The following is a 12,047-nucleotide window of genomic DNA, read 5'->3' as shown; positions in this document are numbered from 1 at the left end:
GATCTGATTGTGTGTGTGTTTGTGTGTTGTAGTTTTTCCTTGTTTGTTTATAAATATGCCTAAGAGGTTTTTCTTCTGTTGAAATTGTTTTCCTCAGGATTGCTTCACTTACAAACATTTTAGAAAGAAAAAAATGTTGTGCTTATGTTCTAAAATTTGTGTTATTTAGGACTGTTGAAGCAAAAGTCAGGATATCACAAATCTGCAAGATGTCAGAACTAAATCTATGCTTTCAAAATGATGGGATCATAAGTCTCGTTTTATTTTTATGATTTGGCTTGTATGTTGTGAATATTTCAATGTCTCTCCCATGCCAAAAACACAAAATCGCACACCCATGCTCGCCAATTTGTTTTACTTTGGTAATTTGTGACTACATATTGACACTGACCTAGAAATGTTCCTGTTGCTGTTTTAAATCTCATGTCAGTGGAGAAGAAATTGAAATCTGGTTTGCACATTTGTGTCTGGTTTTTTGTAATTGTCCAAAATCTGACATTATCCCAGAAATGCTGATTGGGAAGTTATGAGACAGTATTGTGCCCAAGACTAATTTCTGAAGAGAGAAAAAGTTATTTGCTCCAAATTATTCCCCATATTTTTCTGTAGCTCAAAAAGTTAAACTCAGTTTAACCCAACTTTAGACCATACCAGTAATACCCTTAGTTCTGGGCCCAAATAAAATATTTTAAAGTAAAAATGAACATTATGATGGTCCATTTCCACATATTCCTGGTAAGAGCCTGGTCAGGTCCTCAGAAGCAGCATTCTGTTCCAGTATATCTTTATTAAGCTGTTGGTATGCTCAACAACAGGGACAGGAGAGAACACTCTGTTTCTTTAATCTAACACCTTGCTCATTCGAAAACATTTATTTTTAACAAGGCATTGGAAAAGAATTTCAAAACAGCTCACATTTGTTTCTGATTATACATTTAAAGAAATATGCCATATAAAACATAGGTAGTTTTGTTTTGTTGTTATTATTAACATGGCTTTAATTTATAGCAACCATTTGTTCACTAAGCGCAGTAACACAACAAAATAATTAGGATATCAGCTTTGAGGATCTCATTTCACAAAAGCAAAATCGAATACACATTTGATGACATATCCATTACTCAAACTCAACCAGTTTCTTTTGCATGCATGGACACAGACTTCATGGGAAATCAAAAGCTTTGAATCTTCTTGCTGACCTTTTCAGCTGTTCTTTGAACTACCTTAGTAAAAACAATTGTTGCCCTTATGAGGATCAAATTACGTTTGCCTGGAAATTTCTTTGGATGAGCTTATTTCTGTTTAACTCATGTCTTTGTTATAAAGTTGTATGCCTTCTCGACTAATTTTTAACAGAATACACTACCTTGGGACTTGTAACACTTATATGAGCTTATAAAATCCATATGAACAATGGTAAGTGAAAGGGGAGGGCCACCAGGTTTCTCAGCCTTTGCAAACAATTTGAGTAACCCAATAGATTTAAAGGTGTATGAAATAAGCGTTTCTACCAACTGCATTTTTTAGTGCTATATTGAGTTGAGTGCCTATTTCCTTCCTTTGTAGTAAAAGACAATAAATGCTGCTGGTCTCTCCGCTTCTAATGATGGTTAAACACAAAACTTTGATCTTTCTTATAAACACAGCTGTTGTCTTATCACTGAGCCAAATCCAGACAAGATTAGACTTTGGCCAAAATTAAGGTTAATCTCTGCAACCATCTCAAGAAGAGCTTTCTAATCCTGTTTTAGGAAATCTCTGTTTTTGAGACTGTATAAAGGAAATAAGCCCCAGACAACTAACCTCTAAAATAAGCCAGAGGCAACTAATGATAAATTATACTGCGGTGATAAAGCAGGTAGAAACTGTCTAAACAAATTAGTTCATTTTGGTTCATTTTTACTTAAACTATAACTGTAAGAAATGAATTTCTTAGCTGACATTAAGTTTAAACCAGACCAATATAAGTTACTTTTTAAAGAACTTTCTACCATCTTTTCTTCCTTTAATGCTTCTTTGGTTAATTGCTGGTTCTTTCTGCCACTAGTACTAATGAAAACTAGATGTTTACTTATTACAGATAAAATAACTCAGGTATATTTTATCGTAATAATTGTATAATAGCTTAGCTCACTTTGGTTTCCAGCCTACAAAAAAGGGGGCGGGGGGTTCCCATTAAGATTTAGACTCTCTGGAATTTTAAATACTTTGCTAAATGTTCTGTAGGGCTGATTCTCCTGAGAGTTGGACACAAGTGTCTCAAGCTGTGTTGTGAACAGCTAATGTTGCATTTCTCTCCAAATTGATGTACCATGGAGAACATCTGTGCAAGCATCCCTGACTTGAAATCCATAGAGTTCTAGTAAGATTTCCCTGGCACTTAATTTTGAGCAAGTACAGGACCTGATCTTATATACAGCTACTTCAGAAGTCTCACCCCATCCTGGACCTCCCCACCAAATACATTAAACCCCAAACCCTTGGAGCAGTTCTGGAATTCTGTCAGTGTTTTTGACCTATTCCTTTCCCTATCATTCCACCCACCTACCACAGTAGCTGTGTTTACATGTGTGTATAATCTTTATAAAACCTGGGTCCCAACCTGTTGATGGCAAATAACTGGGAAGATATGATATTATTGAAAGGGTTTCTCAATAGTCATATTACCACCATCACAATCCTCTTATTCCTTTGAAGCCATGAACTCCTGGGGTCCTGAGATAACATAGACTGCCCCCAGACCAAACTGCCCACATAATTCTAGCAGACGTTGACTTCAGGCGTCCTGCCGTTCCCCACTTCCTCCCCTAAAACACCCATTAACAGGTAGTAGGAGGAATCAACCTGCCAATGAACCCTTCCCTCCAGTTCAAAGACAGTGGCTTTTGAAGATCTCAGTCAGAATCTTGAGAGGGTTAAAAAGTTCCCTCATGCCAAGGTGTGCCTGTCATCTCAATATCTATTTTGTGACCACAGGTTTGGCTCTAGTTCAGATGAAAGCCAGAATACTTTAATTATTCCTGCCTATGTAAAAAGTAAAAGGCAAGATTTTCTAAAGCAATATATTATAGGAAAACTAATAGAACCTGGCCTGGAAAATAAAAACGAGTGAAATACTATCTTTGAATGAAAATTTGGGATTTTAAGATGAATTTCTCAATATAGTTAACCCATTTCCATTTAATATTCCCATTTTAAATCCTCAACAATGTGTATGTATTTGTTCAATGAATATTAAATATCGAGCCACAATCATCTGGGGTTCCTCAAATTTTTTTCTATTAAAAAGGGCTTCTCATACTGGAAAATATTGTGAACCACCTTCCTAGTCTAATTGGCTCACACTCTCCGGCCCAGTCATTTTTAAAAAGGTAATAGCAAAAAATAAATAAATTAATTAAATAAAATAAATAAAAAGGTAATAGGAAAGGTTCTAACATGATCATTTTGAATTCTAGAAACAAGGCTACAGGAAGAAATGTTTATATTGAACCTACAGAGTAGCGTTAAGTGATTTTATGAGGTTGTGATTCAAAATAACCTGACCTCTTTAAGGAGTCCAGGTGCTGAGTCATTTACGGAAACTGCCAGAGGAGGTTAATTGGAAGCAGCTGATAGTGGCATCATTTGCTTTTTTTTTTTTTTTTTTTAAATAAATGGAGAGGGTTATTCTATGAAGAGGACAGAGTACTACAGAAGGTGTACAAAGCAAATGACTGAGGCCCACCTCATTTATACCCCCACCAATGGGGAAAAAAATCTGACAGTGAATTCAAGATAAAATACCCTGGCTCTATAAAAATAGTAACGGTTAGTTCCAAGAAGAGTGATTGTGGGTGACATTTTTCCTTCCTATGCTTTTTTCTTTATGTTTTCCATAAATAAATATTTCCCTCTTATAATAAATTCTTTTTTTTTTTTTCCGGCCACGCTGCGAGGCTTGCAGGATCTTAGTTCCGCAACCCCAGGGAATCCAACCTGGGCCCCAGCAGTGAAAGCGCTGAGTCCTAACCACTGGATCACTGGATTGCCAGGGAATTCCCTATAATAAATTCTTAACTTAAAAATAAGCAGATACTGCTATCTATCATGTGCATGGCTCTGTAATAGGTATAAGGGAATATAAAATGGAAACTGGCCTCTAATCTCAAAGAAATTACAAATAGGTTGGCAATACCACATGGTCACAATGTGCTAGGTATCAAATGAGGGATGAAAGCAAGGAGCTTTATATGGATTAAGAGAAGTGGCACTTTACAAGACACTTGGATTTGGGAGGGGCACCAGTTCCTCTAAAGCGGGGCACAATGTTTTAGGGGTTATTAAAACAAGAGGTTTGATTGAGAGTCTGGATGAGGAATGATTATGAGGTGGGAGATAGATGGGCCTCTGGGCCAGACAGCTGGTGGTTGTCCAGTGGAGTAAAATTGAAGCTTTGTTCTCACCCAGACACTCCAAGGACAAAGCTAGTGGCAGAAGCTGAACTCTGCTAAAGTAAAGAGATAAGGTGCCCGCTCCCGAGGTCAAGGAAAACTTCCCTGTCTACACATGTGCAGGAAGGCTCCTTAGGTGTCAAAAAGGGAGGGGGCGCCACCCCATAATATTTGTGGACATGCACCCACAGGCCTCTGCGGTGGGATCCATCTTAGCAAAAAGTTGCACAGACATCTTGGGGAGGGTCCTAAGACCAGTCACGTGTGAAAAAAGAAACACCATAACTGGCCAAAGATAAACAAAGACCCGGGAGGACTGTCCTATGTGATTTAAATCACCTCTTTACTGTGCTGCTCCTCATTAGGGGGGGGACACCCACACACTTTCTTTCTGGGTGTGTATTTCTCCCTTGCTTCTGACTTAAATAGTTTGTGTGTTGTGTCTCTAATAATAAACTTTGTACCTGTTTTGCAGTTTTTGCCTCCTTGAAATATTTTTGCTTTCCAACGGGGTAAGAATCAGGGAACTTTGCTTCTAGCCAATAGCCCCTGGTAGACTGGCGGCTAGGTTCAGTCCCTGGACAGGGAAATAAGATCCTTCTTCAAGACGACTGTCCCTCCTAGAACAATCAGACTCTCCCTCCCAAATACCTTCCCCATGGTTTGCATAGCCAGGCAGCTACTCCTTCCCCTCTGATCCCTTCTTGAGAAACTGAATGAGACTCTACACCTAGGAGTGAGGTGCCTTGCTGAAACTATTACCTGAAAGGTCACATACTGAAGGGTGAGTGTTCTGTGTTTTCTTGGATTCTGTAATTGTCTTTTTAGCATCTATTCATCACAGGAACAGTTATATTAACTATATTTTCTTAATTTCTGTATCCCTGAAGCTCTGGCATTTGGGGACTTACAGACCCTGGGAAAGACTGCCTCTCCCAGGGCTAGCTAATTCCCCAAGATAGTCAAACAATTTACTTGGAAGCATGTTTTTCATATGCAAACCAACCAATCCAGCCCATTACCCCCAACCACCTCCTTATCTAAACTCTCCTACATCAAGCCAATATTTCCACTGCCCTAAATCAACCAAGGGCCAGGTACAGACAACAGGGACAACTCTTATGCCCCAAAGCCCACTGGAATCATTCATACCAGCCAATTTTCACCTGTTTCTCCTGCCCTGACTTGCCTTTCCCAAAGAAATTCCAGTAAAGGATCTGGCCTAGGCTTTCCCCTGGTTCCTGCCTCTGTCTGCCTCCTAACCCAAATCTGGTGTTTCCCCTATGGCCTTGTGTGGCATGGTAGGTCCCCTTCTCTTGGGAAATGTAACACATTCTTTCAATGGCAATTACCTCTCTGTCATCACTCAGTCATCTCCATAAATTAAAATCCCTGGGTACAACGCAGCAGAAGGACATTTCCCCACCCCCCTTAAAGAAAGCAGGCTTCCTTAGTCATTAGGTTATATGCTGTTTTATTGGGGACCCCCTAACTGTAAATATCTTCAGATCTCTTCTCTTGAGGTAGTCCACTTTTTAGGGAGGAATCCTGTCTACTGCCTAGAGGACATAAGCCTATAACCCAACTTTCAGAGTGAAGTTAGGAAAGGCACAATTAAAAGGAGGAGCCTGAAACAATGGCTTCTTAACTAGGCTAGATTATAACTAGCCTAGAATGAATAACTAGGCTAGAATTCCTTTACTTAACCAAGTCCCAATAGATGATTTGTATCACTCCTGAGGGATGGGTGTAGCAGGGATAGGGGACATTTAAATTTATTTTCCCACTATTATGAACCAACACTATACCCCTCTAACTGTTCATCCTGAAGCAGAGCAGGAAAAAACCCATAGGAAGCCAATGATCATCATTCCCCACCCCCCTACCCCCCAAGAACTGATTCATGATAAAATTAGTGATTTTCTTGTTATCTGCTATGAAAAGAAAGATAACGATTCAAAAATTCTTAAAACTTTTAAAATTTAATGGATATATGCAGGTGGCATTTAAAGTCTCTGCCCTTTGAAATCAGTATTCATTACAATTTACTTGTTTTGTCTCCAAAATTCACTATAGTAAGTGAAATCCAATGAGAGAGAGCCTGGAGGAAGGAGTATATATTTCAGAGGATTTCTGGCAGTTGACCAAGACTTCTAGCTATAGATTGTTTTTAACAGCCCTGGAATTTCAGTTAAGTTGTGAGTGGCGCTGCTGTCAGAAGCTATGGATGACTGATGAACAGTAATCAACACGGATCCTAGGAGGCAGAGGACACTCCCACTTTTCTATTAACTAGAAATTACATCTTATAGCATTGCATTTGTCTTTTTTTTTTAAGAACCCAAACCACTTTGAAAAAACATTTTTGTCAATTGTCCGACTGAGGATAATGTTTCTGTAGTTCTTTAGGTAGATACATATGCTCAATCTGATTCAGTCTGTATTCACCACAGGGACTAGCAGAGTATCTGGCACTTAATCGGTTAAAATATATATATATGTATATAAATTTTTTTGATTAACGAATGAATTAGCTGCGTATATAGCAGAAGAGACTAAGCAGGGATAACCTCAAACAGACGCGATGCTTTACTTTTTTGCGGGTGGGGTGGCAGGGCGAGAGGCTTTTTAAGATTTTGCTGTGATTGCAGCCTTGCTGCACCCGACGCCCCTCGTTCGACGTCACAATCCGGAGCTAGAACTATCAATCCCAGACTGCCGTGCGAAGGGGCGGGCTCCCCGGGAGCCGCCGAGTGATTGGCGGGGGGAGGCGTTTCCTTCCGGCGGGAAGGGCCCGGGAGGCGGGGACTAGGGGAGGATTTCGGACGCTATTACCGGGTTGGGCGGGGCGGGCCGGGGCGGGGAGGGGTTTGTGGGTGAGCCTTGGGTCCCCCGCCCGCTGAGGAGATGGATGAGGATGGGCTTCCTCTCATGGGGTCAGGCATAGACCTGACTAAGGTTTGTAAAAGAAGGAGTTGGACTTCGGCGACCTGGGAGGAGGATGGGGAAGGGACGCCGGGTTCCCAGAGAGACCTACCCCCCCCCCCCCCCCCCGCCCCGTGTCTCTTTTTGCTCAACCCTGGCCTGGGCCTATCTTCCACCTCTCTCGGGAGGGAGAGTCCCTCAGTCCACATTAAAAAGGGGTCCCTCCCGAGCTGTCTGAGGGGGGCGGGGGTAATTTGCCTCTCCCAGCCTTCTCTTCCCGGGTCACGAGTCCCTATCCTCAAGGGTGAAGCGCTGGCGACACGGGCCGGTTCCGACCTCTAACCCTACCTCTTTTATTCGGCCCTTGAGTTTTTCGTGTGTTTCTGTGTGTTTCCTTTACCTGCGAAAGTTCACACCTGTGAATCCAGAGCCCATTCTCAAACTTTGCAGCCTCTGTCACCTTCGGACACCTCACCCCTACAGTTTAGGAAAACAAGTTAATGACTCTTGGCAGTACTTTCAGTAACTCATCTCACACAGCAAAACGCCCCGTTATTATTAATATTTAGGGGATAGCACGGTGTACGTTCCTCCTGTATGGATCATGTTTATTTTTACGTGACACAGGTGCCAGCTATTCAACAGAAAAGAACGGTGGCATTTCTAAACCAGTTTGTGGTGCACACTGTACAGTTCCTCAACCGATTTTCTACAGTTTGTGAGGAGGTAGGTCCTGTGATACTCGTTTAGTGAGTAGCCCAGATGTCACCTTGCACTTCTGAAGGTAACAAATGAGTGAAACAAGAATTACAGTCTATGTATTCATGTACCATAACCTCTTGTCAACCAGTTATTATGTTAACATACCTTAAATCTTCTTTGATTCTCTTACCACCATTTCTACAGCCCATCTCTGCTGAATTAATTTTCTAGAAACTTTGTGAAATAGTTCAGGAAGGTTTATTGTGGTTAAAGAAAGCAAAAGGGATTCCAAGATTTCACAGTTAAAGACATCTTTTATTTTGAAATTGGTTATGTTTCTCTTACCCCAAAGATTACATTTTAAGTATACATTCAGTTTCAGTTTATATTAAAATTATTTTACATTGCTTGATCCAGAAGATGATGGGGAGGTAGCCTAGAAACATAACTTGGGCATCAAATATCATTATGGAAATTAAAAAAAAATACTTTCTGCAAATGACTTGTGAAATAAGGATTAAGTAACCCAGTTACAGGTGAGGTACCAGATCCAGGGACTCCTGTCTTATAAAAAGCTAAACAAGAGAGTGGGGAGGAAAATGGGAAGCATGGGTTGAAATTGGGTTTAAGAAAGGAGAAAGAGGACAAGGAAATAGAACAACAGTCGTCTGAAACCAAAAGGTGTTGTCCTTTATCAGTCTTCTTTACCACTTGAGGATCATGTTAAACCTTAGGGCTCCATTTTGGTGTCGTGAACTTCCTGCGTGCTGAAGTTACTGTTTGCCATTTGACTGAGTATCCTCCACAATCAAGTCCTTGAATAGAGACTGTTCATAGAGGGGTGGTTGCTGCCTAAAAAGTGTGGGAGTCAAGATTGTTGTCATTGGGGACATTTCTTGTGTACTAGGAACAGGATACATACACATACTTGAATACTAAAGAAGATCATTGACTGTGCTCTGTCCATAGACTAGAGAAAAGCCCCACACTGGTATGATAGTATTTCTCTGTAGGCTTGCAAATTCTACTTTACAAAAGTTCAGTGACCATTTAAAGCTAAATACCCTTTCAAGGATGCTTTATACAGAAATTAAAATGATTTCACTCAGAAGTCAAGGCCTGCTGCAGGAAATACCCTGAGAATACCCAGAGACTTCCCAGTCCTAGCCAGTCTCCTACTTTTTTGTACAATGTATGATGTATCTCCATTCCAGATGCATTTTGATTGGCACAATAGGAATGTTCTCAAGAAGTTAAACTAGTGAATACCAATTTTTGTCAGTTTAATTATTGTTAACTGATGCTTGTTAAGCTATTATAAAAGTCCTGTGATTAATTTTTTAAAACGAAGCAAATAGGACTTCCCTCGTGGCGCAGTGGTTAAGAATCCGCCTGCCAATGCAGGGGACGTGGTTTCGAGCCCTGGTCTGGGAAGATCCCACATGCCACGGAGCAGCTAAGCCCGTGCGCCACAACTACTGAGCCTGCGCTCTAGAGCCCACGAGCCACAACTACTGAAGCCCATGCGCCTAGAGCCCATGCTCCACAACAAGAGAAGCCACCGCAACGAGAAGCCCGCGCACTGCAACGAAGAGTAGACCCCACTCGCCGCAACTAGAGAAAGCCCGCGCGCAGCAACAAAGACCCAATGCAGCCAAAAGTGAATAAATAAAATAAATTTATAATAAAATAAAATAAAACAACACACCCCCCAAAAAAATAGGGAGAATGGGGGAAAATGAGATAATTCACAGTTGAGTCAAACAATATTCAGTTCATTCTGTCTTATAAATAATATGAGGTAGAGCCTTAGCGTATAGTTTTTGTTAGATATATTAATAAAAACTGCATGGAGACAGGAAAACTATTTTAACTTGTATAAGGTTGCAGCTGTTGTTTTTGTTTAGTTGTCAAAATCACTTCTGCCTTCTCATTAAAACAAAAGAAATTGAAATGTGATATGATGATTGATAGAGTAAGGGGCTCAAGTCAATATTTTTTATCTAACAAGCTCAGAGTCTAGGTGCTTGCTTCCCTGAGTTTTATCTTGGACTGCTGCCTCTATAAATGGCATAAAGAATTGACTGACTGAAAAGCAGTAAGCCAAGGATTTAGCCCTTCACTTTGTATACCACGGTGGAGTGGAGAAGTATCTGGAGAGAGACTATTCCAGGATTGTTAGCAGAGAAGGGCGAATACTCCATCCCCATACTTCTCATCTCCAGTTTAAAAAGTAAGCAACAACAAAACAACCAACAAACACATCTGTGAAAGCAGCTTCATAGAGCTGCCCTGAGGTAGGGATAGCCCCGCACCTTTGTAGGGCCTAACAGTTTTCAGTGCCTGGGGAGTGAGTGTTATTTGCTGAAGACTAGATCAAATATAATAATTGTCTTTTGTTTATTGATTGCTTATGCATTATCAAAGCCTCGTGATTCACTCTTTCCCCCCTTCTATTCCTCTCTCCACTACCCCACAAAACAGTTGGCTGTTTTTTTTTTAATTTTTGTTTTTTTTAATATTTATTTTTGGCTGTGTTGGGTCTTCGTTTCTGTGAGAGGGCTTTCTCTAGTTGCGGCAAGTGGGGGCCACTCTTCATCGCAGTGCGCGGGCCTCTCACTATCGCAGCCTCTCTTGTTGCGGAGCACAGGCTCCAGACGCGCAGGCTCAGTAGTTGTGGCTCACGGGCCCAGTTGCTCCGCGGCATGTGGGATCTTCCCAGACCAGGGCTCGAACCCGTGTCCCCTGCATCAGCAGGCAGATTCTCAACCACTGCGCCACCAGGGAAGCCCCAGTTGGCTGTTTTGACTATATCACTATTTCCTATTTCTTCCTTGAACTCTAGAAAAAATTTTGTTGATCAAAAATTCATGAAAGTTAAAGGTAGCTTATGCCTTTTTCTCCTTAATGGATGATAATCTAGGGTTAACTGTAACTCATTATTTAGAATTCATATTGTAGCAGTTTGGATGTTTATGTCAGTTGTAGACTTTTTATCAATACTTGGTGTGATGACAATAACTAATATTTATTGTGTGCTTATTCTGTGGTAGGCATTGTACTAAGTGCTTTACATGTATTTAATCATCACAGACGAGCTCTTTGAGAGAGGTCCAATTATCTCTTTTTTAGAAATACAGAAACTGAGATGTAGAGAGGCTTAAATCATTTGCTTAGTCATTTGTTCATTCACTCATCATGTATTTGAGTGCATAGTATTTATGGCTGCAGTAGCTGCTCTAACTTGCCCACAGTCCCACAGCTAGAAAGTAAAAGCTGGGATTCCAACTCTGATCTATTAACTGGTAAAAACAAAACTGTCTCAGTCTTCTGTTCTGTTGCACCATCTGATCTGAGTATGATGCATATTTACATCATTTTCAAGGGAGAGACTGCAGTGTCTTCTTTAAAGCTATTTCAAAATTTAGTTTTTAGATTTGTATTCTCTTCTTTACTATGCCATGTCTACTTGATATAATGTCTTTTTGATATGATAAATTCCAAGGATATAATATAGGTATTCAAACACGAAGTGTCGTTTTCTCCTGAGTTAAGATCAATGTAGTTTTCCAAAATGGGTTGTTATTTGTTTATAGCACCTGTTAGACCTATGGTCCTTGTTTAGTTAAAGCCTTAAACAAGAACCAAAACAACTCTGTTTCCCTCAATAAAAAATGAACCTCAGTTATTACTTTTTGAACTGGAAGTGAACTGGAGGAAAAAGAAAACCTGGTAGGTTTTGGTTTGTTTTGGGTGGGTTTGGGTTTTTTTTTTTGAGGGGTGGGGGTTGATTTGGGGGTGTTTTGTTTGTTTGGTTTGGTTTTGGTTTTGTTTTTTTCACATAATCTGGTTTGAACCAAACCCAAACAGTAACTTCAGTCACAGCTAAACTCAAATGGGAATTAAATTTGAAACCAATTGCTAGGGCTCTTTCTTCATCACTAATACCTGTTTTAAAGTTCTCTGAGAAAGAGAAAAGTGAAGAAC

General features: G+C 40.4%; 1 protein-coding gene across 1 annotated transcript in view; it reads left to right on the top strand.

The window, feature by feature from the left end:
- Positions 1-7,289: 7,289 nt before the first annotated feature.
- WASHC3 (WASH complex subunit 3) overlaps positions 7,290-12,047 on the top strand; it is a 68,169-nt gene continuing 63,411 nt past the window's right edge. Inside the window, exons 1-2 of the mRNA XM_068560260.1 lie at positions 7,290-7,391; positions 7,986-8,084. Of these exons, the coding sequence (XP_068416361.1) occupies positions 7,341-7,391; positions 7,986-8,084 (150 nt within the window). The 5' untranslated portion in view covers positions 7,290-7,340. The remainder of the gene's footprint in view (positions 7,392-7,985; positions 8,085-12,047) is intronic.

This window comes from Eschrichtius robustus, chromosome 13, assembly GCF_028021215.1.
Source record: "Eschrichtius robustus isolate mEscRob2 chromosome 13, mEscRob2.pri, whole genome shotgun sequence".
In the NCBI taxonomy this organism is placed as follows: Eukaryota; Metazoa; Chordata; class Mammalia; order Artiodactyla; family Eschrichtiidae; genus Eschrichtius; species Eschrichtius robustus.
Note: the sequence above shows the minus strand (reverse complement) of the source record. Positions and strands in the feature narration are given on the sequence as shown.